Source organism: Arachis ipaensis, chromosome B10 (genome assembly GCF_059453495.1).
Source record: "Arachis ipaensis isolate K30076 ecotype BB chromosome B10, ASM5945349v1, whole genome shotgun sequence".
Lineage (NCBI taxonomy): Eukaryota > Viridiplantae > Streptophyta > Magnoliopsida > Fabales > Fabaceae > Arachis > Arachis ipaensis.
Window position 1 is genome coordinate 37,827,045 of NC_142435.1, and position 26,670 is coordinate 37,853,714.

Consider the following 26,670-nt stretch of genomic DNA (forward strand, 5'->3'; position numbering starts at 1 on the left):
TTATAAACCTGAAATCACTCAACAAACACATCAAGGCATCGAATAGAATTAAAGTGAATTAAAATTAGCAGTTTATAGGCCTAAAAAATATGTTTTCACTCTTAAGCACAATTTAGGGAGAATTCACAAAACAATGCTATTTTAGTGAATAAATGTAGGATAAGTTGATAAAATCCACCAAATTCAACACAAGGTAAACCATAAAATTGTGGTTTTATCAATGACCATGCGTATGCATGATTAGGGAAACTGGGGGATGCGTACGCGAGCACCATGCATGTAACGCGAGCAAAACCCTTTGTCCACTCGAGTCGCATACGCAAGACAGGGTTGTGTACGCAACATGGCAAAATTGGGGTTGTACGTACGCATCATTGGGCACACATACACACAAATGATTTTTTATAAATGCGTACACGAACGAATAGCACGTGACGTAGCCAAAAGCCACTATCTTGAGGTTTCACGTACACAGACAGTGGCCAAGTAAGCGACTAGGCAAAAATACAAGGCTGCGTACGTGAGTATTCTCAGACTAAAAAGAAAATCGAAATGCTTTAACAAGAACTACTTATAACTAAGCTATTTACATCCTATAGGCCTAAACCTTCAGAAAGTAACTAAAATGAACAAATCCAACCACCCAAAAAGGTACTAAAACAATGTCAAACCTTATTGAACATACTAAACTACCAAGAAAAACTAACTACCTAATCAATGGAAATTCAATTTATTCATTACCTATATACAAAAGAGAAAGTGGAAAGAGTTTACCAAAGTAGGGTATCTCCCATCTAGCACTTTCGTTTATTGTCCTTATGTTGGACATTTTAGTGAGCTCTAATCAAGGAGGCTTGTGCTTGAACTTATTCTTGAACTTCCACTAATGCTTGGACTTCCATTGATTGCCAGAATTTCTAACCAAATGCACCAAACTTTGCTTTCGGGGGTTAGGAATGAGGTATTCTCTTGGTCAGGTTGATGCATAGGGATCTGGTTGTACGCTGAGTAGGCGTCCATGAAGGAGAGGTACTTGTATCCCGGTGAGGCGTCGACCAGGGTGTCGATATTCGGGAGGGGATAGGGATCTTTTGGACAGGCTTTATTGAGATCGGTGTGGTCTACACACATCTGCCACTTTCCGTTTGGCTTTTTGACTAGTACAACGATGGCCAGTCATAGTGGGTATTTGAACTCCCTTATGAACCCGGCCTATAGCAAGGCCAACACCTGTTCCTCCATGACTTGTGATCTCTCCGGGCTGAGCTTTCTGTGTTTTTGTTGCACTGGTCGAGATCCGGGGTACACTGCCAGTTTATGGTACATTAAGCTGGGATCTATGCCAGGTATGTCCGCGGCCTTCCATGCGAACAGGTCAAAATTATCCCTTAGGAACTTTATTAGCAGATCCTTTAGGTCTTCTTTCATGTTTGCACCTATGTTTATTGTTTTATTTGGGGTGTCTCCGATTTGGACCTCTTCGGTCTCGCCTTCTGGTTGAAGACGAAGTTCTTTGTGAGCCCGGGCTCCTCCGAATTCTATGACGTTGGCTTCTTTACCTATGGGATTGCCCTAAAGGTTCAGGCTTTCGTTGTAGTAGTGCCGCGCAAATTTTTGGTCTCCTTTGATGGTGGCCATCCCTTTGGGGTTGGAAACTTCATGCATAGGTGGGGAGTGAAGACTACTGCGGCGAGCTGATTTAAGGTTGTCCGGCCTATGAGGGCGTTGTATGCAGAGCTCATGTTAACCACGATGTAGTCTATGTGCGGTGTTCTGGACCGGGATCCTTTTCCAAAGGTCGTGTGTAGTGGGATGTATCCGAGGGGTTGAATCGGAGCGTCTCCTAGCCCGAATAGGATGTTAGGATATGCTCTGAGCTCCTTTTCTTGTAGTCTGAGTTTGTCGAAGGTGGATTTGAATAGGATGTCTGCGGAGCTTCCCTGGTCAACTAGTGTTCGGTGAAGGTTGGCATTGGCCAGAATGATGGTAATCACCACGGGGTCATCATACCCAGGGATGATGCTCGTGGCGTCTTCTTTGGTGAAAGAAGTAGTGGGGAGGTCGGGTGACCTGTCCCCTTCTCCAACATCATATATTTCTTTGAGATGCCTTTTTTGTGACAATTTGGAGATTTCTCCTCCCGCGAATCCTCCGTTGATCACATGAACGTGCCTTTCCGGGGGTGTAAGGGGGACGTTCAGCTCGTGCACCCTCTTCAACCCTCCTTCTCTTTTTTGGCTCTTCCGTTCTGTTGGCTAAGAATCGATCTAGTCTTCCTTCCCAAGCCAATTTTTCTAGGACATTCTTCAAGTCGTAGCATTCATTAGTGGGGTACTCGTAGATTGTGTGGTTTTCGCAGTACTCGGTTCGACTTCTAACCCTTTTGTGCTTAATTGGGCGGGGTGGTGGGATCTTCTCTGTGTTGTATATTTCCTGGAAGACGTCCACTAAAGATACCCGAAGAGGGCTATAGTTATGATTTTTCCTGGGCTTTTCTATGGGTTGGTCCTCCTTTTTCCTTGAATCTTTTTCTTTGTCCCTAGATGTGTAGGAAAACCCTGCTTTGGAGGTTTCTCCTAATCGGAAGTTTTCCTCCATGCTGATGTATTTCTTGGCCCGTTCTTGTACTTCGTTCAGGGACGTGGGGTATTTTTTAGATATGAAGTGGTTGAAGGGTCCCTCTCGTAGGCCGTTGATGAGTCCCATGATGGCTACTTCTGTGGGAAGATTTTGTATGTCAAGACATTCTTTGTTGAATTTTTCCATGTAGCTTCAGAGGCTTTCTCAATCTCCTTGCTTGATCCCGAACAGGCTTGGGGCGTGTGATGAGCGGATAATTTATACGCTTTTTGGCAGTGTTTTTACATAATTTTTAGTATGATTTGATTAGTTTTTAGTATATTTTTATTAATTTTTAAATAAAAATCACATTTCTGGACTTTACTATGAGTTTGTGTGTTTCTTTGTGATTTCAGGTAATTTCTGGCTGAAATTGAGGGACCTGAGCAAAATCTGATTCAGAGGCTGAAAAAGGACTGCAGATGCTGTTGGATTCTGACCTCCCTGCACTCGAAATGGATTTTCCTAGGAGGAACCTTGCGTGCGTGAAGAAGAAGACAGGGGGAAGCAGAGATTCAGAAGACAAAGCATCTCTAAAACTCCAACATATTCTCCATTACTGCATAACAAGCATTATTTAATCCATACTCACTTGTTCATTTGCAAGTCAACTGATAATTATAATTGATATCCTGACTAAGAGTTACAAGATAACCATAGCTTGCTTCAAGCTAACAATCTCTGTGGGATCGACCCTTACTCACGTAAGGTATTACTTGGACGGCCCAGTGCACTTGCTGGTTAGTGGTACGAATTATGAAAAGTGTGAATTACAATTTCGTGCACCAAGTTCTTGGCTCCGATGCCGGGGATTGTTCGAGTTTGGACAACTGACGGTTTATTTTGTTGCTTAGATTAGGAAAAATTTTTCTTTTTGGTTTAGAGTCTTCTATTATTGTTTTTGGTTGAAATTTTTTTTAAATCCTATTTTCTCTTTTTTATTTTTTGGAAAATTTTTTATAAACTAATAATTGAGTTTTTCGGTTTGAGTTTAGTTTCATATTTTAAGTTTGGTGTCAATTGCATGTTTTTTTTATTTTCCTTTAAATTTTTGAAATTTGTGTTCATGGTTCTTTCCTGATCTTCAAGTTGTTCTTCCTATTTTTCTTGTTTGATCTTTAGTTTTTCCTATTCTGTGTCTTTTCTTATTTTTCTTGTGCGTTTTCAAATCATCAGTATTCAAAAAAAATTTATACATTAAATATTTTTTTAAAACACTTTAAATTTATAACTCAATTGGCTAGAGCATTGTGTTTATGTTCTTGGTAATTGGGAATCTTCCTTTTAAAACTTTTCCAAAAATAATTTTTCTTTAATTAAATCTCGTGTCAAACTTTTAGGTTTGGTGTGCTCTTGTTATTTTTTTTATTTTCGAAAACTTATTTTTAATTTTCTAAAAGTTTTAAGTTTGGTGTTCTTTTTATGTTCTTGTGAGTCTTCAAAGTGTTCTTGAGGCTTCTTTGTGTTTTGATCTTAAAATCTTTAAGTTTGGTGTTCCTTGGTGTTCTCCCTCCAAAATTTTTGAAAAAACAAGGAGCATTAGATCCAAAAATTTTAAGTCTTGTGTCTTTTGTGTGTTTTTCTCTCTCTTCACTAAATTCAAAAATATATTTTCTCTTTATTTCAGTTAATTTTCGAAATTTCCCTTTAAAAATTAAGATTTTTATTTTAAAAACTTTCTATTTTATCTTATCTTAGTTTAAAAAATTCAAAATTCAAAATCTTTTTCAGAAAATCGTATCCAAAGTTTTTCAAATCTTCTTAATTAAGCAATTATTTTCATTTTCAAATTTATTTTTCTCTTGGTTTTCGGAATTTACATTCTAATTTCTAATTATTTTATTTTATTTTATCTTATTATTTTTATTTATCTTAATAATTTGGTTTGTTCTACTTTAATAAAATAAAAACAAAAATATATTTTCTTTGTAATTTATCAATTCTATTTTATCCATCATGGATCTAAGTGGAAATGAACAGTCCAGAAGGACTCTGGGATCATATGCTAATCCCACTACTGCTGCATATGGGAGTAGCATCTGTATACCTCCCATCAAAGCAGACAGTTTTGAGCTAAATTCTCAGCTCATTGTCATGGTGCAACAAAACTGCCAGTATTTCGGTCTTTCACAGGAAGAACCTACTGAGTTTCTGGCACAATTCTTGCAAATTGCTGACACAGTATGTGACAAGGAGGTAGATCAGGATGTATATAGATTGTTACTGTTTCCGTTTGCTGTAAAAGATCAAGCTAAAAGGTGGTTAAATAACCAACCCACAGCAAGCATAAGGACATGGAAACAGTTATCAGATAAATTCCTGAATCAATATTTCCCTCCAAAAAGGATGACACAGCTAAGGCTGGACATCCAAGGCTTTAAACAAGAGGATGATGAATCCCTTTATAATGCCTGGGAGAGGTATAGAGGGATGCTAAGGAAATGCCCCTCTAAAATGTTTTCAGAGTGGGTGCAATTAGACATCTTCTACTATGGGCTTACAGAAGGAGCTCAGATGTCCCTAGACCACTCAGCTGGTGGATCTATACACATGAGAAAAACTATTGAAGAGGCTCAAGAGCTTATTGATATAGTTGCCAGAAATCAGCATCTGTACATAAGTAGTGGGTCCTCCATAAAAGAAGAAGCCAAAGCAGTGTCTACTGAACTTGGTCCTCCAAAATAAGTTGCTGAACTCAATCAACAATTGTGCCTTCTAACAAAACAGTTAGCAGAATTCAAGGAGATGCTACAAGACACTAAAAATGCTAATAAAAATATGGAGGCACAATTGAATCAGACAAAACAGCAGTTATCAAAGCAGATAACAGAAGAGTGCCAGGCAGTTCAATTAAGAAGTGGAAAAACATTAAATACCTCACTTCAGAGCAGCAGAAAGCCAAGGAAAGAATAACTGACAGAGGATGAGCAGAATATTATCCAAAATCCCTCTGAAGACAGTAAGAGCCTAGAGAGGAATAACTCTGGCGTTCAAACGCCAGAAAAGAATGCAAAGCTGGCGTTAAACGTCCAACCCACGCGCAGTTCTGGCGTTCAAATGCCAGAAACAGGCAAGGAGCTGGCGTCAAACGCCGAATGGAAGCTCAGTTCTGGCATTCAAACGCCAGAAACAGGTAAGAAGTTGGCGTCCAATGCCAATCAAGCTTCTAACCCTGGCATTCAAACGCTAGTGAGGGATCAGACACACACAAGTGCTGATAGCAACCCCTCTAAAAGGGCTTCTCCAACCACCTCTGTAGGAAGTAAACCCGCAGCAACTAAGGTTGAGGAATACAAATCCAAGATGCCTTATCCTCAAAATGTCCGCAAAGAGGAGCAGGATAAGCAATTTGCCCGCTTTACAGACTATCTCAGGACTCTTGAAATAAAGATTCCATTTGCAGAGGCACTTAAGCAAATACCCTCTTATGCCAAGTTCATGAAAAAGATCTTGAGTCATAAGAAGGATTGGAGAGAAACTGAAAGAGTTCTCCTCACTGAAGAATCCAGTGCAGTCATTCTGAAAAGCTTCCTAGAAAAGCTTAAAAATCCTGGGAGCTTTATGATACCATGCATATTAGAGGGTAATTGCACCAAGACAGCTTTATGTGATCTTGGGGCAAGCATCAACCTAATACCTGCATCCACTATCAGAAAGCTTGGTTTAACTGAAGAAGTCAAACCAACCCGGATATGTCTCCAACTTGCTGATGGCTCCATTAAATACCCATCAGGCGTGATTGAAGACATGATTGTCAGGGTTGGGCCATTCGCCTTTCCCACTGACTTTGTGGTGCTGGAAATGGAGGAGCACAAGAGTGCTACTTTCATTCTAGGAACTCACTCGTCAAAACGCGTCATGCTAGGGAGAGGTATCCACACCCTTATAAGGCATGCTTCGTTCCCCTCCCCAACCGATGTGGGCCTTACAATCCACCCCCTAAGGGAGTCCAGCGCCCTCGCTGGCACATCGATCCGGGTTCTGGCTCTGATACCATCTGTAACAGCCCAGACCACCCGCTAATATGATATTGTCCGCTTTGGCACACAAGGCCTCACGGTTTTGCCTTTGACGATAGGGATGCTAGCCGAAGCCCCCCACACTCACTCGTCAAAACGCGTCATGCTAGGGAGAGGTATCCACACCCTTATAAGGCATGCTTCGTTCCCCTCCCCAACCGATGTGGGCCTTACAATAGCACGCCTTATAATGGTGTGGATACCTCTCCCTATCATGATGCATTTTGACGAGTGAGTGTGGGGGGCTTCGGCTAGCATCCCTATCGTCAAAGGCAAAACCGTGAGGCCTTGTGTGCCAAAGCGGACAATATCATGCTAGCGGGTGGTCTGGGCTGTTACAGATGGTATCAAAGCCAGAACCCGGATTGATGTGCCAGCGAGGGCGCTGGACTCCCTTAGGGGGGTGGATTGTAAGGCCCACATCGGTTGGGGAGGGGAATGAAGCATGCCTTATAAGGGTGTGGATACCTCTCCCTAGCATGACGCGTTTTGACGAGTGAGTGTGAGGGGCTTCGGCTAGCATCCCTATCGTCAAAGGCAAAACCGTGAGGCCTTGTGTGCCAAAGCGGACAATATCATGCTAGCGGGTGGTCTGGGCTGTTACAGATGGTATCAGAGCAAGAACCCGGATCGATGTGCCAGCGAGGGCACTGGACTCCCTTAGGGGGGTGGATTGTAAGGCCCACATCGGTTGGGGAGGGGAACGAAGCATGCCTTATAAGGGTGTGGATACCTCTCCCTAGTATGATGCGTTTTGACGAGTGAGTGTGGGGGGCTTCGGCTAGCATCCCTATCGTCAAAGGCAAAACCGTGAGGCCTTATGTGCCAAAGCGGACAATATCATGGTAGCGGGTGGTCTGGGCTGTTACAGATCCAAAAGGGGGAAGTAACCCTGAGAGTCAATGAGGATGAGTTTAAGTTAAATGCTGTCAAAACCATGCAGCATCCAGCCACACCAAAAGACTGCATGAAAGTTGATCTTAATGACTCTTTAGTATAGGAGATTAACATGGCTGAGTGTCTCGAATTAGAGCTGGAAGACATCTTTAAAGATGTTCAGCCTGTTCTAGAGGATTCAGAGGAATTGAAAGAGCCTCTGAAACTTCCTCAGGAAGAGGAAAATCCTCCTAAACCCGAGCTCAAACCATTACCACCATCCCTGAAATATGCATTTCTGGGAGAAGGTGACACTTTTCCGGTGATCATAAGCTCTGCTTTAAATCCCCTGGAAGAGGAAGCACTACTTCAAGTGGTAAGGACACACAAAATAGCTCTTAGGTGGTCCATAAGTGATCTTAAGGGCATCAGCCCAGCAAGATGTATGCACAAGATCCTATTGGAGGACGCTGCTATGCCAGTGGTTCAACCACAGAGGTGGCTAAATCTAGCCATGAAGGAAGTGGTGCAGAAAGAGGTCACCAAGTTACTGGAAGCTGGGATTATTTATCCTATTTCTGATAGCCCCTGGGTGAGCCCTGTCCAAGTTGTCCCCAAAAAAGGAGGCATGACAGTGGTTCATAATGAAAAAAATGAACTGGTTCCAACAAGAACAGTTACAGGGTGGCGCATGTGTATTGACTATAGAAGGCTCAATACAGCCACCAGAAAGGATCATCTTCCTTTACCATTCATAGACCAGATGCTAGAAAGACTAGTAAGTCATGATTATTACTGCTTTTTGGATGACTATTCAGGCTTCAACCAAATTGCAGTAGATCCCCAAGATCAAGCGAAAATAGCATTCACATGTCCATCTGGAGTATTTGCCTATAGAAGGATGCCATTTGGGCTGTGTAATGCACCTGCAACTTTTCAGAGATGCATGCTCTCTATTTTCTTTGTCATGGTGGAAAATTTTCTGGAAGTCTTCATGGATGACTTCTCAGTATATAGAGACTCATTCAGCTCCTGTCTTGATCACCTGACACTAGTTCTGAAAAGATGCCAAGAGACTAACTTGGTTTAAAACTGGGAAAAATGTCACTTTTTGGTGACTGAAAGGATTGTCCTTGGGCACAAGATTTCGAACAAGAGAATAGAGGTAGATCAAGCTAAGGTAGAGGTAATTGAAAAATTACCACCACCTGCCAATGTTAAGGCAATCAGAAGCTTTCTGGGGCATGCAGGATTCTCTAGGAGGTTTATAAAGGATTTTTCAAAAACCGTAAATTCTCTGAGCAATCTGCTAGCTGCTGACATGCCATTTGTGTTTGACACAGAGTGTCTGCAGGCGTTTGAAACTCTGAAAGCTAAGCTGGTCACAACACCGGTTATTTCTGCACCAGACTGGACATTGCCATTCGAACTAATGTGTGATGCCAGTGACCATGCCATTGGTGCAGTATTGGGGCAGAGGCATGACAAGCTTCTGTATGTCATTTATTATGCTAGCCGTGTTTTAAATGATGCCCAGAAAAATTACACAACCACAGAAAAAGAATTGCTTACAGTGGTTTATGCCATTGACAAGTTTATATCATTCTTAGTAGGATCAAAAGTGATTGTGTACACTGACCATGCTGCTCTTAAATATCTACTAACAAAGCAGGATTCAAAACCCAGACTAATAAGATGGGTGTTGCTTCTGCAAGAGTTTGATATAGAAATAAGAGATAGAAAAGGGACAGAAAAGCAAGTGGCTAATCATCTGTCCCGGATAGAACCAGTAGAAGGGGCATCCTTTCCCTCTATTGAGATCTCTAAAAACTTTCTGGATGAGCATTTTTTCACCATTCAGGAAACACCATGGTTTGCAGACATTGCAAACTATAAAGCAGCAAGGTTCATACCCAAGGAGTACAGCAGGTAACAAAAGAAAAATTAATTACTGATGCAAAGTACTACTTGTGGGATGAACCCTATTTCTTTAAGAGATGTGCAGACGGAATAATCCGAAGGTGTGTGCCTAGAGAAGAAGCACAGAAGATCTTATGGCATTGCCATGGGTCACAATATGGAGGCCATTTCGGAGGTGAGCGAACAGCCACCAAGGTCCTCCAATGTGGCTTCTACTGGCCTACCCTCTATAGAGATTCCCGAGAGTTTGTACGTAACTGTGACAGCTGCCAGAGAGCTAGTAATCTGCCTCATGGTTACGCCATGCCTCAACAAGGAATCTTGGAGATTGAGTTGTTTGATGTATGGGGTATTGACTTCATGGAGCCTTTCCCACCATCATACTCAAACACTTATATTCTGGTGGCAGTCGACTATGTATCCAAATGGGTCGAGGCCATTGCCACACCCACTAATGATACTAAGACAGTGCTGAAGTTCCTCCAGAAACATATCTTCAGCAGGTTTGGTGTCCCTAGAGCACTAATTAGTGATGGGGCACCCACTTCTGCAACAAACAGTTTTACTCTGCTATGGTCCGGTATGGAATTAGTCACAAGGTGGCAACTCCTTATCATCCACAGACAAACGGGTAAGCTGAAGTCTCTAATAGAGAACTAAAAAGAATCCTGTAACGGATTGTAAGTACCCGTAGACAGGATTGGGCAAGAAGCTTGGATGATGCTCTATGGGCTTACAGAACAACATTCAAGACTCCTATAGGGACCTCTCCATACCAACTTGTGTATGGTAAGGCCTGTTATCTGCCCGTGGAACTGGAATATAAGGCCTACTGGACAACCAGATTCCTAAACTTTGATGCCAGATTAGCTAGAGAAAAAAGATTGCTCCAGCTAAATGAGCTAGAGGAATTCAAACTCACTGCTTTTGAAAATGCCATGCTTTACAAAGAGAAAGCAAAAAGGTGGCATGACAGAAAGCTGTCACTAGAGTCTTTGAACCAGGACAGAAGGTTCTGCTGTTTAACTCTAGGCTCCAGCTATTCTCCGAGAAACTGAAATCCCGGTGGAGGGGACCATATGTGATTACAAGTGTGTCACCATATGGCTATGTGGAGCTTCAAGACATTGATTCTAATAAGAAGTTCATTGTTAATAGACAGCGAATCAAGCATTATCTTGAAGGCAATGTTGAGCAAGAGTGCTCAAGGCTGAAGCTAGATTAAAAGCTCAGCAAGGTCCAGCTAAAGACAATAAAGAAGCGCTTGCTGGGAGGCAACCCAGCCATTAGCAAAACTTTTTCTCTTATTTTATTTTATTCTATTCTTCATTTTATTTATTTTTAAATTATATAAGTTCAATAGTAATAATCTTCAAGGTAAAGAATCAATTGCATAAGTTCACAAGGTTACAGAAGGATTCAGAGCACAAAACAGGAAAAAGGAGCTCACTGGCAAGAAAACGCCAGTAAGAGGTAGAATTGGGCGTTAAACGCCCAAAAGAAGCATCTACTAGGCGTTTAACGCCAGTAATGATACCTTTCTGGGTGTTAAACGCCAGAATGGGTATAATTCTCGGTGTTTAACGCCATACTTGCAGCGTCCTAGGCGTTCAGGAAAAACGCCCAGTGACAAAGGAATTCTGGTGTTTAACGCCAGCCAGAAGCAACAGCTGGGCGTTAAACTCCCAAAAGAAGCTACAGAGGGGCGTTAAACGCCCAAAACATGCAGCAGTTGGGTGTTTAACACCAGGATTGTGGAGGGGAGGAAGTTTTTGTTCCCAACTTGGATTGTTTTTCAAAATTTCATATGTCCATCCATTTTTCTTGCATAAACATGTTCCCATACTTTCATTTTTTCAACCTTTTTTTTTTTCAAAAATTTTTTTTTCAAATATCTTAATCCTAAAATTAAATCTTTCTCAATTCTTCTTCAACCTCTTCTCAAATCCTTTTTCAAAACAAATCTATCGTTTTCAAAATTTTTTCAAACTCATCAATATCTTTTTCAAATCTTCACAATATTTTTAGAACAAATCTATCTTTTTCAAATATCTTTCATATCTTTTCAATTTTAAATTACATCTTTTCCTATCTTACTTATCTTTTCCAAATTACATTTTCTATCATATCTTTTTAAAAGATTTTCAAAAACCCACCCCCCTTCCCTTTAAATCCTCGTTCGGCCTCCCCCTCTCTTCCACAATTCGAACTTGGCTCTCCCTCTATCCCTCTCCTTTCTTTTCTTTTTCTTGAGGACAAGCAAACTTCTAAGTTTGGTGTGTTTATCCGTGATCACTAAGCCAATACCCACCAAGATCATGGCTCCTAAGGGAAAACAAACCAACTCAAGAGACAAGAAAGAGAATATTCCAAAACCACTTTAGAATCAAGGGAAGTTCTTAACCAAAGAACATTCAGACCATTACTACAAAATAATGGGTCTAAGGTCAGTGATCCCGAAAGTTAAATTCGATCTGAAAGAAGACGAATATCCGGAGATCCAAGAGCAAATTCGAAACAGGAGCTGGGAAGTCCTAGCTAATCCTGAAACAAAGGTGGGAAGAAACATGGTTAAGGAATTATACTCTAATCTGTGGCAAACAAACAGGCAGAAAATAGCTGGAACCGTATTCTATGACTATCGAACTCTGGTTAGAGGGAAGATTGTTCACACCCACCCTGACAAAATAAGAGAGATCTTCAAGCTGCCTCAACTGCAAGATGACCCAGACTCCTTTAATAGGAGAATGACGAGACCAAATCAGATCTTGGACAAAATCCAAGAGGACATATGCCTCCCTGGAGCCAAATGGACAACCAACACAAAGGGTGTCCCAAACCAACTCAAAAAAGGGGATCTCAACCAGTCGCCAGAGGCTGGCTGGACTTTATTGGGCGCTCTATACTGCCCACTAGCAACCGCTCTGAGGTCACCATCAAAAGAGCAGTGATGATCCATTGCATTATGCTGGAAAAAGAAGTGGCAGTTCATCAGCTGATTTCTTGTGAGCTTTACAAAATTGCAAACAAGAACTCCAAAGATGCCAAATTGGCTTATCCAAGCTTGATCTCACTGTTATGTAAAGATGATGGAGTAAAGATGGGAGTAGATGAGTATATTTCAGTTGAGCAACCAATCACCAAAAAGTCAATGGAAGGACAAGTGCAGGACGATCCCATCAAGACGAGAGTACAGAAGTTCCTCCCAAAAATTCCTCAATTTGAATACTGGGGGCGCCTAGAAGCATCTATCACCAAGCTGCAAGAAGCTATGGATCAACTGAAGGAAGAACAGCAAAATCAAAACAGCATGCTCTGCAAACTGCTTAGCGAACAAGAAGAGCAAGGGCGTGAACTGAAAGAACTGAAGCACCAGAAGCTATCTCTTGAAGGGCCAAGCACTCCACAGACTAAAGAGGCATCTACCTCCCAAAGCAAAGGTTGTTGAGTCCTAACTCTGTGATAACCTTTTATCTATTTTAAGAGTCTATGAGTATTAAAATTAGAGTCATTTGTCTTTATGTCTTTAGTTTCTTTTCTTTTATTGCTAAGTGTCTGCTTTTATGCTTAATTTATATTATTTCCAATAAATAATAAATAAAGATTAGAGTCTATGCCTTAAAGTTATGAACATCCTATGAATCCATCACCTTTCTTAAATAAAAAAATGTTTTAATTACAAAAGAACAAGAAGTACATGGTTTCGAATTCATCCTTGAAACTAGTTTAATTATTTAGATGTGGTGACAATACCTTTTGTTTTCTGAATGAATGCTTGAACAGTGCATATGTCTTTTGAATTTGTTGTTTATGAATGTTAAAAATTGTTGGCTCTTGAAAGAATGATGAAAAAGGATATATTATTTGATAATCTGAAAAATCATAAAAATGATTTTTGAAGCAAGAAAAAGCAGTGAATACAAAAGCTTGCACAAAAAAAAAAAGAAAATGGCAAAAAAAAAAGAGAAAAAGCAAGCTGAAAAAGCAAATAGCCCTTAAAAACAAAAGGCAAGGGTAATAAAAAGGATCCAAGGCTTTGAGCATCAGTGGATAGGAGGGCCTAAAGGAATAAAATCCGGCCTAAGCGGCTAAACCAAGCTGTCCCTAACCATGTGCTTGTGGCGTGAAGATGTCAAGTGAATACTTGAGACTAAGCGGTTAAAGTCAATGTCCAAAGAAAAAAAAAGGAGAAAAGAGTGTGCTTAAGAACCCTGGACACCTCTAATTGGGGACTTTAGCAAAGCTGAGTCACAATCTGAAAAGGTTCACCCAGTTATGTGTCTGTGGCATGTATGTATCCGGTGGTAATACTGGAAAACAAAGTGCTTAGGGCCACGGCCAAGACTCATAAAGTAGCTGTGTTCAAGAATAGACATACTGAACTAGGAGAATCAATAACACTATCTGAATTCTGAGGTCCTATAGATGCCAATCATTCTGAACCTCAATGGATAAAGTGAGATTGCAAAACTATTCAAGAGGCAAAAAACTACTAGTCCCGCACATCTGATTGGAGCTAAGTTTCATTGATATTTTGGAATTTATAGTATACTCTCTTCTTTTTATCCTATTTGATTTTCAGTTGCTTGGGGACAAGCAACAATTTAAGTTTGGTGTTGTGATGAGCGGATAATTTATACGCTTTTTGGCAGTGTTTTTACATAATTTTTAGTATGATTTGATTAATTTTTAGTATATTTTTATTAATTTTTAAATAAAAATCACATTTCTGGACTTTACTATGAGTTTGTGTATTTCTCTGTGATTTCAGGTAATTTCTAGCTGAAATTGAGGGACCTGAGCAAAATCTGATTCAGAGGCTGAAAAAGGACTCCAGATGCTGTTGAAAAAGGAGTCTAAATTGTGCACTCTCAATTGCGTTGGAAAGTAGATATCCAGGGCTTTCCAGCAATATATAATAGTCTATACTTTGCCCGAAGTTAGACGACGCAAACTGGCGTTCAACGCTAGTTCTCTGCCTTATTCTGGCGTTAAACGCCAGAAACAGGTTACAAGTTGGAGTTAAACGCCCAAAACAGGTTACAACCTGGCGTTTAACTCCAGAAACAGCCTAGGCATGTGTAAAGCTTAAGTCTCAGCCCCAGCACACACCAAGTGGGCCCCAGAAGTGGATTTCTGCACCATCTATCTTAGTTTACTCATTTTCTGAAAACCTAGGTTACTAGTTTAGTATTTAAACAACTTTTAGAGATTTATTTTGTATCTCATGATATTTTAGATCTGAACTTTGTACTCTTTGACGGCATTAGTCTCTAAACTCCATTGTTGGGGGTGAGGAACTCTGCTGTGTCTCGATGAATTAATGCAATTAGTTCTATTTTCCATTCAAACATGTTTGTTTCAATCTAGGATATTTATTCGCACTTCAATTTGATGAATGTGATGATCCGTGACACTCATCACCATTCTCAACCTATGAACGCGTGCCTGACAACCACCTCCGTTCTACATTAGATTGAATGAGTATCTCTTGCATTCCTTAATCAGAGTCTTCGAGGTATAAGCTAGAATCCATTGGCAGCATTCTTGAGAATCTGAAAAGTCTAAACCCTGTCTGTGGTATTCCGAGTAGGATTCAGGGATTGGATGACTGTGACGAGCTTCATACTCAAAAGGGTTGGGCATAGTGACAGACGCAAAAGGATCAATGGATCCTATTCCAGCATGAGTGAGAACCGACAGATGATTAGTCGTGCGGTGACAGCGCACCTGGACCATTTTCACTGAGAGGACGGATGGTAGCCATTGACAACGATAATCCACCAACACACAGCTTGCCATAGGAGGAACCTTGCATGCGTGAAGAAGAAGACAGGGGGAAAGCAGAGATTCAAAAGACAAAGCATCTCCAAAACTCCAACATATTCTCCATTACTGCATAACAAGTATTATTTAATCCATGCTCTCTTGTTCATTTGCAAGTCAACTGATAATTATAATTGATATCCTGACTAAGAGTTACAAGATAACCATAGCTTGCTTCAAGCCAACAATCTCTGTGGGATCGACCCTTACTCACGTAAGGTATTACTTCGACGACCCAGTGCACTTGCTGGTTAGTGGTACGAATTGTGAAAAGTGTGAATTACAATTTCGTGCACCAGCGTGCTTGGCTTTATCCTTTTGTATAGAGAACCTGGCTAGGAATTTTCTGGCGAGGTCGTCGAAGCTTGTGATCGATCTTGGTGGTAGGCTATCGAACCACTTTATAGCTGTTTTGGTGAGGGTAGTTAGGAAAGCTTTGCAGCGGGTTGCATCCGAGACATCCATGAGATACATCCGGCTCCTAAAGTTGCTGAGGTGGTGCCTCAGATTAGTAGTTCCATCGTATAGGGTCATGTCGGTAGCCTTGAAATCTTTTGGAACTTTAGCTCTCATGATTTCCTTTGTGAACGGGTCTTGTTCTCTGTGGGGACTAGTTTCACGTTCAAATCGTGCAGTCTTAGCTTTGAGGTCGGCTTCGGGCTTTTGGAGTTTTTCCTCCAGCTCCTTACGCCGTCTTGTTTCTCTTCGTAGATCCTGCTCAACTTCTCGTTGTCGTTTGGCTCCTTATTCAAGTTGTTTAAGGCGGTCTTGCTGGTCACGGATGGTATCTAAGATTTCTGTGTTCTGTGTTCGGTTTTCCAATCCGGAAGCATGTTCGTTGTTAGGAGTGCTATCTGCCATGATGTTTGGAATGACTTCTAGGTTCCCCGGCAATGGCGCCAATGTTTCGTGGGTTACCTGAAACAGAGTGGTCGCTCTCGGGTGAGACCTTCTAGTCCGGTTATAGCTGCCGTGTCTAACTTGTTGTAGCGGAGGAGCTGTTCAATCCTTGATCACCAGTGGGTGGTGGTACTTGCAAGAGACTCCGACGCTTAAGTCAGTACGGGCTTTAGGCAAGTTTTTTGTAGAATTGGAGTATGAGTGATGCCAGGGCATCTTGGGCTAGTTTCACTAGCCTTTTTCTTGGTTTTTAACAGGTTTTATGCACTTTCTTGAGTTATAAGTAAGCAATTGGGATAGGAATTCATGCATAAGTTGGACCACCAACATTGTCTCAAACGCTGGAAGAGAGGCAGAGCAACCCTCTGCATGATTTGCTGGTGCTCACCTTTGAGGGAACGTTGGGCATTCAACGTTACCACCAACGTTATGAGAAAATTTTCAATTCTGGAGCTGAAAGTTTTTTGAGCGACGCGTACGGCAAAATTTCTATATCCACGCGCAAGCGTGAGTCACGCGCACCCCTGGAATTGCAAAATTGAACATCCACGCGTATGCGTGGGTCATGCGTACGCGTCACAAAACGAACGTTGGAGGTCCAACGTTGCCTCAAACGCTGCCTCCAACGTCCGTGATGCCAAGCCCAAAATTTGGAATTGAAAAACTTGAATCCACCCATACGCGTCAGTGATGCGTACGCGTCGATAGGAAAAAGGGCAATTCACGCGTAAGCGTGGTGTATGCACATGCGTGAGAAAGCAAAATCTCAGCCTTCACGCGCACGCATGGTGCACGCGTACGCGTGGTATAGCAGAACGTTGGCCCTCCAACGTTGAGTCAAACGCCAATGACAGCAAAATTTATCTGTTTTTTTGAAAAGCATTTGAGTCAATGTTGGGATCAAACATCAACTCCAACTTGAGCACTAGGACTCTGTAATTCAAATAGATCTCTTCTCAACAATAAGGGAAACCAATTGGAGCCATTTCAACCCAATTCCATCAAGGCCAAAAGCCCAATTCAGAGATTGAAGATCAATGGAAGAAAGTGTATAAATAGTTTAGAATTTAAGTTAGAAGGGACCTTTTTGCATTTTTTTACACTGACTGCACTTTTCACTTTTCTGTTCAATTTTAATTTCCAGGAATGTATCTTTCAATTCCAATTTCCATTCTGAGAGCTATGAACAACTAAACCCCTTTCATTGGGTTAGGGAGCTCTGTGTAAATTCAATGGATCAATACTAGTTTTCATTCTTCTTCTTCTTTCTTTTCTCTTGATTTGACTAGAAAGCTTTCGTTCTTCATCCAATTGGATAGTTATCTTGGGAAAGAAGCTATTTATAATTGGATCTCCTCGGAACCATGGAAGAGGAATGAGGAGATCATGCTAGAATTACTTTCTCACATTGGATTAGATTGGGGTGTGGATGGATATAGTGACATGTAATCCTACCAACACTTTGATCTATGAATTTGTGTGGTATAATCAGTGACCAAACTTCATCTCTTCCCATGAGCACTTAAATCAAGGAATTCGGAAATTATTCATGCTTAGAGAGATTAGATTGCCAAGGAATTGGGATCTAATCACTTAAGATTACCAAGGAGATCAATGAATGCATTGATTGAGAAAGAGATTAAAACGAATTTGATCCGGAGAATTATCACATCTCTTGACCCCAATGAGCTTCCCCATCTTTGATCTATCCATTCTTTTATATTCCACTTCTTTAATTTCATGCTAAATCTCCATTCCCATTTAATTTCTTACAACTTAAGATTCTGTCATTTAATTTCATGCAATTTAACTTCTGTCATTTAATTCTTGCAATTTAAGTTTCCTGCCAAATTTTACTTACTGCAATCCCAATTTCAATTTCGATTTAGCTCAACTAGAAAAATTTTTCAATTAACATTGATCAACTAACCAATCCCTGTGGGATTCGACCTCACTCTATAGTGAGTTTTTACTTGACGACAATCCGGTTCACTTGCCGGTAGGAAATTTGTTGAGAGACAGTTTCTGGGTGAATCAAGTTTATGGCGTCGTTGCTGGGGATTGGTTTTGTATTGACAATTACTAAATTGGAGGATAACTAGATTGAGCACTTTTCTTTTTGTTTGATTTATTAAATTTTACTTCCAGTCGTTCATTTTGTTCTCTTCAATTTTTAGTTATGTCTCTTTGATTTTTCTTACTTCTTTACTTTCCAGCAAACTAACTCACTAACTCACTAACTGTTTGATTAATTACATCAATTGCTCTAACCACACTTTTTCATTAATTGTGAAATTCTTCACTTGCTGGTTACTGCTTGTTGTACTACTTGTATGACAGGTAGAAGAGAGGTTTCAACCTCATTTGATAGTGAACCAGAAAGAACCTTCTTAAGATTAAGGAGGGAAGCAAGAGGAAAGAGGGTTGTTGGTGCAGAAGAAGAGGAGGAAGACTTGGATATGACCATGGATGATGATATGAAAAACCCTCATGAAGGGGAGGTGAACAATCATGCCAAAAGAGGTGGAGCCAACCCTGTTGGACAAGAGAGGAGAGTTCTGGGTTCCTACATTAACCCAAACCCAGGAAACTGTGGTAGCAGCATTCAAAAGCCAACTATCCAGGCTAATAATTTCGAATTGAAGCCTCAGCTCATAACTCTTGTACAAAATAACTGCTCTTTTGGAGGAAGTACCCAAAAGCATCTCACTAAATTCCAAAGGATATGACACAGTTAAATCTAATGGTGTTCATCCTGACACCTATAGATTGCTACTGTTTCCATTTTCTTTGAGGGACAAAGCATCAAAATGGCTGGAATCCTTTCCTAAGGAAAGCATGACCACCTGGGAAGATGCAATGAACAGATTCTTAACAAGGTTCTACCCTCTACGAAAGGTAAACAGGCTAAGAACTGAAGTGCAGATATTCAGACAGCAGGATGGTGAGACTCTTTATGAAGCCTGGGAGAGATTCAAGGATTTGACAAGGAAATGCCCCCCTGATATGTTTAATGAGTGGGTACAAATTCATATCTTTTACGAAGGACTGAATCATGAATCAAAGAAAGCTACGACCACTCATCTGGAGGTTCCCTAAACAAGAAGAAGACCATTGAAGAAGCCATTGATGTTGTAGAGACAGTGGCTGACAATGAGTATTTTTATGCCTCAGACAGAAGCAACAATAGGGGAGTCTTGGAATTAAACCATATGGATGTAATCTTGGCCCAGAATAAGATGATCACCAAGCAACTGGCTGAATTGATCAAGCAAATGGAGAAGAATCAGGCTGCAGGTATCCATACTCAACCATCACCTCAAGATGTGCTAGACACAAAAGAAAGAGTTAACTGGGAGGAAGCTAATTACCTTCAAAATTCATCTAGGCAAGCTAATGATCCATACTCTAAAACCTATAACTCTGGTTGGAGAAACCAGCCAAACTTGGGGTGGGAAAACCAACAAAACCAAGGCCAAGATCATAGACCACACAATCCAACCTAGTATAACAACTCCACTAACCAAAAATCAAACCAAAGACCATATCAGACCACACAAACACTTATTCACTGCCACCATATCAAAGCCATAATAACCACTCCCAACACCCTAATTTCAGCTAACCATCACCACATGATGAGGACAGAATGGCAAAAATGGAAGCTGTGCTTGCAAACCTTTGCAAGGAGTCTGAAGACATGAAAAAATTAAGGGAAGATGTGAGAGGTAGTATAAAAAGTCGGGGGGAGGTTCTTAAGAATCTCGAATCTCAGGTAGGACATCTTTCACAGCAAACTCTGAAGTCCACTGATAGTTTTTCAAGTGACACTGAGAAAAATCCAAGAGGGAAAATGAAGAAGGTGAGATGGGAAGAGTGTAAGATAGTTACCCTTGCAAATGAAGAAATCCTGGAAGAAGATACCAACAAGCCAACAGAGCACAACCAAGGAAGTTCCCAGAGCAACTTGAAAAAAAAAAAACAAGGAACTGGATCTATACAAAGGAAAGAATCAACAAGGGAGGAAATTCCAAAACCTTATGTGCCAAAGGCACCATTTCCTCAGAGGCTCAGAGGGGGCGAGAAAGAAAGGTCATACTCAAGATTCCTAGATATGTTTGCATCTCTCAATGTCAACATCCCCTTCATCAAAATTCTCCAACAGATGCCCATACACATCAAGTGCATGAAAGAGCTGCTGACGAAGAAAGGAACCTTAAAAGGGGGACAAACAGTAACAATGAACAAAGAATGTAGTGCCCTCATAAAAAAGGATGTACTCCTGAAGAAAAAGATCCAGGGAGCTTTCATATTCCCTGTGCCATAGAAGAAACAAAAATTGACAGAGGGTTTTGTGATTTAGGAGCTAGCATAAATGTGATGCCTCTATCAGTTATGAAGCAGTTGCATATCAATGAGCTAAGACCCACGGATGTAATCATCCAATTAGCAGATAAAACTCAGAAGCAAGCAGAAGGAGTAGTCGAAAATGTATTAGTGAAAGTGGAAAACTACTTCCTTCCCACTGACTTTGTTGTTCTGGACATAGAGGAAAGTTACCTCCATCCCATTATCCTGGGGAGACCATTTCTAGCCATTGCTAGAGCCCTGCTAGATGTGGAACAAGGCGAGTTAATCCTGAGAATACATGATTAATATCTCACCTTCCATGTTTTCAAACCTACATCTGAGTCTGAACTAGAACCTAAAGAGCCGAAGGATGATCACAGCAACATGTGCACAAAGGAAAGCAACAGTGGATCAGCAGCTGAACCCTTAAAACAGTCCTTGTTGAATAAGCAAGAATTTCAAGAGATACAGCAACCAGAAGAACTCAATAAAGCACTAAAGCAACAAGAGTTGGGAAGAGCAATTAATGAGGAATCCCATGACACAATAATCACTGGAGAACCACTAAAAGAAGAGGAAAGAGTTATGAAGAAATTGCCAAGGGGATGAAGAAATAAGAAGATTCCTACAGAGGGTTTTTCCCTTGGAGACAAGGTGATATCAGCCCACCATCCACCAACCGCACCCATCTTCCAATCATTCCATCTCAATTACCTCAAGTGTTTACCATAAGAAAGGTCCTCTCCCTAGAGCATGTAGAGATCATCAAGGAATCAAGTGGAGACTGCTTCACTATAAGGGGAGAAGACCTAAGACACTACAATCCACCCTGACAAAGACCGAACGTCAAGCTAATGATGATAAAAGAGCGCTTGTTGGGAGGCAACCCAACCAAAGGTAATTATCTTTCCCTAGTTAAGTTCAATAAAAAAGTAGATTCTCTGCATTGCAAAGAGCTAAGTTTGGTGTTGCACACCAAAGAAACTTAAGAGTGAATGTGTAAATCTAAGTTTGGTGTTCCACCATGATTTCATTAAGAACATATTGCACTCTTAGCATAACTAGTTATCAGCTCCAAACAATCAGAGAAATTACATAAAAGTTGTTTGTTTTCTAGTTTTTCGTCTGCTATCTAGTTCATAGTTGTTTTATGGTTCAAAATTTACATCCTTAAATAAAAGTACTTGATGTTTTCCGCATAAGACTTAATTTGCTGTATAACGCAAGAAACTAAGTTTGGTGTTCACACACCAATCTCAGTTCAAAATCCTACAAATATACATGCATGCTAACAATCTCTCAAGTGCTTGGGAGACAAGCAACTTCCAATAACTTGCAGGAATTCAATCAATCTCTTGGAAGTAATACACACCATTAGCTGAGAGCAACTAGAAGGAACCACCAAGAGGTTGTATTGTTACTTAATTCCATTCGCTTTGTGATGAGCGAATAATTTATACGCTTTTTGGCATTGTTTTTACATAGTTTTTAGGATGATTTAGTTAGTTTTTAGTATATTTTTATTAATTTTTAATTAAAATTCATATTTTTGGACTTTACTATGAGTTTGTGTGTTTTTCTGTGATTTCAGGTATTTTCTGGCTGAAATTGAGGGACCTGAGCAAAAATCAGATTCAGAGGTTGAAGAAGGACTGCATATGCTGTTGGATTCTGACCTCCCTGCGCTCAAAATGGATTTTCTGGAGCTACAGAACTCCAAATGGCGCTTTCATAATTGCGTTAGAAAGTAGACATCCAGGGCTTTCCAGCAATATATAATAGTCTATACTTTGCCCGAGTTTAAACGATGCAAACTGGCGTTGAACGCCAGTTCCATGCTGTATTCTAGAGTTAAACGCGAGAAACAGGTTGCAAAGTGGAGTTAAACGCCAGAAACAGGTTACAAATTGGCGTTCAACTCCAAGAGAAGCCTCTACACGTGTAAAGGTCAATGCTCAGCCCAAGCACACACCAAGTGGGCCCCAAAAGTAGATTTCTGCATTATTTACTCATTTTTGTAAACCCTAGTAACCAGTTTAGTATAAATAGGACTTTTTACTATTGTATTTACATCTTTGGATTGTCTTTTGATCCTTTGATCACGTTTTGGGGGCTGACCATTTGGCCATGCCTGGACCCTCATCACTTATGTATTTTCAACGGTAGAGTTTTTACACACCATAGATTAAGGTGTGGAGCTCTGCTGTTCCTCATGAATTAATGCAAAGTACTATTGTTTCTCTATTCAATTCAAGCTTATTCCTATTCTAAGATATCCATTCGCACCCAAGAACATGATGAATGTGATGATTATGTGACGCTCATCATCATTCTCACCTATGAACGCGTGCCTGACAAACACTTCCGTTCTACATGCAAACAAGCTAGAATGAGTATCTCTTGGATATCTAATACAGAGGACCGAGTCCGAGAAATTAGAGTCTTCGTGGTATAAGTTAGAACCCATGGATGGCCATTCTCGAGATCCGGAAAGTCTAAACCTTGTCTGTGGTATTCCGGGTAGGATCTGGGAAGGGATGGCTGTGACGAGCTTCAAACTCGCGAGTGCTGGGCGTAGTGACAATCGCAAAAGGATAGTAAATCCTATTCCAGTATGATCGAGAACCGACAGATGATTAGCCATGCAGTGACAGCGCATTCGACCGTTTTCACAGAGAGGATGGGATGTAGCCATTGACAACGGTGATGCCCTACATAAAGCTTGCCGTGGAAGGGAGTAGGAATGATTGGATGAAGACAGCAGGAAAGCAGAGGTTCAGAGGAACGAAAGCATCTCTATATGCTTATCTGAAATTCTCACCAATGAATTACATAAGTATCTCTATCCTACTTTATGTTTTATTTATCTTTTAATTATTAAAACTCTATAACCTTTTGAATCCGCCTGACTGAGATTTACAAGGTGACCATAGCTTGCTTCAAGCTGACAATCTCCGTGGGATCGACCCTTACTCACGTAAGGTTTATTACTTGGACGACCCAGTGCACTTGCAGGTTAGTTGTATCGAAATTGTGAAGAGAACTAAAATTATGAACGTGCGTATTAAGTTTTTAGTGCCGTTACCAAGGAATGAACAATCACGATTTCGTGCACCAAGTTTTTGGTGCCGTTGCCGGGGATTGTTCGAGTTTGGACAACTGACAGTTCATCTTGTTGCTCAGATTAGGTAATTTTATTTTAATTTTAAGCTTTATGTTTTGATTATTTTTATTTTTGAAAAATTTTCAAAAAAAAAAAAAATTATTCTATGTTCTTCAGAATTTTTAAGAATGAATTCTAGAGTTTCAGATGATGCTTTTATCATCACAGGAGTCAGTTGATTCCCATCAATTTGGCTGTTGTATGTAATGTCCTGCTGAAGCTTGTTCTGCCCTGTCTAATCTCTTTAGACTGAAGCTTTAGACTAACATTGCATGATTCCTGGAATCTTTATTAAAAATTTTGAGTTTCTTATTTTCTTTTTCCAAATAATTTTCGAAAAATTCAAAAAAAAAAAAGTTTTTAACAAAATCATAAAACCAAAAATATTTTATGTTTCTTGTTTGAGTCTAGAGTCAAATTTTAAGTTTGGTGTCAATTGCATATTTTTTTTAACTTTTCCTAAAAAAAAATTTTCGAAAATTCATGCATGATGTTCTTCATGATCTTCAAGTTGTTCTTGATAAGTCTTCTTGTTTGATCTTTAAAATTTCTTGTTTTGTGTCTTTTCTTGTTTTTCATATGCATTCTTGAATTCTTAGTGTCTAAATATTAAAAAAATTTCTAAGTTTGGTGTCTTGCATGTTTTCTTTTATTGAAAATTTTTCAAAAATACATACTTGATGTTCATCATGATCTTCAAAGTGTTCTTGGTGTTCATCTTTGCATTCAAGGTGTTCTTGCATGTTTCCTTTGTTTCGATCCAAAATTTTCATGCATTGAGTCTTTTTGATGTTTTTCTCTTTCCTTGTTAAAATTCAAAAATAAAAAAATATCTTTCCTTTATTTTCTCATAAATTTTCGAAAATTTGAGTTGACTTTTTCAAAACTTTTTAAAATTTAGTTGTTTTTTATGAGTCAAACCAAATTTTCAATTTAAAAATTCTATCTTTTTCAAATCTTTTTCAAAAATCAAATCTTTTTTCTTTCATATTTTCGAAAACTTTATGATTGATTTTCAAAATCTTTTTTCTTATTTCTAATTCATATTTTCAAAATTAATGCTAACAATTAATGTGATTGATTCAAAATTTTTAAGTTTGTTACTTGCCTATCAAGAAAGGTTCAATCTTTAAATTTTAAAATCATATCTTTTTGTTTCTTGTTAGTCAAGTAATCAACTTTAGTTTTCAAAATCAAATCTTTTTCAAAATAAATTTCAATCACATCTTTTTCAAAATTAATTTCAAAATCTTTTCTAACTTCTTTTCTAACTTCTTATCTTTTCAAAAATTGATTTTCAAATCTTTTCCAATTAACTACTTGACTTTTTGTTTGATTTTAAAAGTTTACTATTTAAATCATATCTTTTTCAAAACTACCTAACTAACTCTCTCTTTCTAATTTTCGAAAATCCCTTCCCTCTTTTTCAAAATCCCTTTTAATTAACTAAATGTTTTAAACTTTAATTTAATTCAATTTCATTTTTCTTTTTAATTTTCGAATTCTAACTTTGATTTTAAATTAAAAACAAAAATAATTTTATTTTAATTTATTTAATTTTCAAAATTCTCTTCCCCTCATCTCTTTCTAATTATTTTATTTATTTACTAACACTTCTCTTCCACCCAAAATTCGAATCCCATCTTCCTCTCCGTGTTTGAATTTTACCTCCTCTCCGTCTTACATTCTTCTCTTCTTATACTTGCATAAGGAATCTCTATACTGTGACATAGATGATTCCATATTTTCTTTTCTATTTTCTTCTTTTTCATATGAGCAGGAACAAGGATAAGAACATTCTTGTTGAGTCTGATCCTGAACCTGAAAGGACTCTGAAGAGGAAGCTAAGGGAAGCTAAAGCACAATTCTCTAGAGAAAATCTGACAGAAATTTTTGAAAAAGAAGGAAACATGGCCGAAAATAATAACAATGCAAGGAAGATGCTTAGTGACTTTACTGCACCAAATTCCAATTTACATGGAAGAAGCATCTCAATTCCTGCCATTGGAGCAAACAAGTTTGAGCTTAAACCTCAATTCGTTTCTCTGATGCAATAGAACTGCAAGTTTCATGGACTTCCATCTGAAGATCCTTTTCAGTTTTAACTGAATTCTTGCAGATCTGTGATACTGTTAAGACCAATGGGGTTGATCCCGAGGTCTACAGGCTTATGCTTTTCCCATTTGCTGTAAGAGACAGAGCTAGAATATGGTTGGACTCTCAACCTAAGGATAGCCTAAAATCTTGGGATAAGCTGGTCACGGCTTTCTTAGTCAAGTTCTTTCCTCCTCAAAAGCTTAGTAAGCTTAGAGTGGTTGTTTAAACCTTCAAACAGAAAGAAGGTGAATCCCTCTATGAAGCTTGGGAGAGATACAAGGAACTGACCAAAAAGTGTCCTTCTGACATGCTTTCAGAATGGACCATCCTGGATATATTCTATGATGGTCTGTCTGAGCTATCAAAGATGTCACTGGACCATTCTGCAGGTGGATCCATTCACCTAAAGAAAATGCCTACAGAAGCTCAAGAACTCATTGACATGGTTGCAAATAACCAGTTCATGTACACTTCTGAAAGGAATCCTGTGAATAATGGGACGCCTACGGGGAAGAGAGTTCTTGAAATTGATACTCTGAATGCCATATTGGCTAAGAATAAAATATTGACTCAGCAAGTCAATATGATCTCTCAGAGTCTGAATGGATTGAAGGAATCATCCAACAGTACTAAAGAGGCATCTTCTGAAGAAGAAGCTTATGATCCTAAGAACCCTGCAATAGCAGAGGTGAATTACATGGGTGAACCCTATGGAAACACCTATAATCCCTCATGGAGGAATCATCCAAATTTCTCATGGAAGGATCAACAAAAGCCTCAACAAGGCTTTAATAATGGTGGAAGAAACAGGTTTAGCAATAGCAAGCCTTTTCCATCATCCACTCAGCAACAGACAGAGAATTCTGAGCAGAATCCATCTAGCTTAGCAAATATAGTCTC

At 39.6% G+C, this 26,670-nt stretch overlaps 1 protein-coding gene and 2 non-coding genes across 3 annotated transcripts; all 3 read right to left on the reverse strand.

Moving 5' to 3' along the window:
• Nucleotides 1–1,580: 1,580 nt before the first annotated feature.
• On the reverse strand, nucleotides 1,581–2,598 carry LOC148579727 (uncharacterized). Its single transcript, XM_088491008.1, has 2 exons — nucleotides 2,169–2,598; nucleotides 1,581–2,077 (listed from the first exon to the last, which is right to left on the reverse strand). Exons 1-2 carry the CDS (start codon nucleotides 2,596–2,598, stop codon nucleotides 1,581–1,583), a joined length of 927 nt encoding a protein of 308 aa, XP_088347134.1.
• Nucleotides 2,599–19,064: 16,466 nt separating this feature from the next.
• On the reverse strand, nucleotides 19,065–19,172 carry LOC148579728 (small nucleolar RNA R71). Its single transcript, XR_015899616.1, has one exon. It is a non-coding gene; the product is annotated as a small nucleolar RNA R71 (small nucleolar RNA).
• Nucleotides 19,173–25,975: 6,803 nt separating this feature from the next.
• LOC148579729 (small nucleolar RNA R71) lies at nucleotides 25,976–26,083 on the reverse strand. Its single transcript, XR_015896423.1, has one exon. It is a non-coding gene; the product is annotated as a small nucleolar RNA R71 (small nucleolar RNA).
• Between the last annotated feature and the right edge of the window lie 587 nt (nucleotides 26,084–26,670).

Bases quoted from the DNA above. Each gene is read 5' to 3' on its own strand.
- LOC148579727 (XM_088491008.1), bottom strand. From the start codon at position 2,598: ATGGAGGAAAACTTCCGATTAGGAGAAACCTCCAAAGCAGGGTTTTCC. The intron at 2,078-2,168 runs GTTCATGTGATC...ATGTTGGAGAAG, and splicing joins TTACACCCCCGGAAAGGCAC to GGGACAGGTCACCCGACCTC.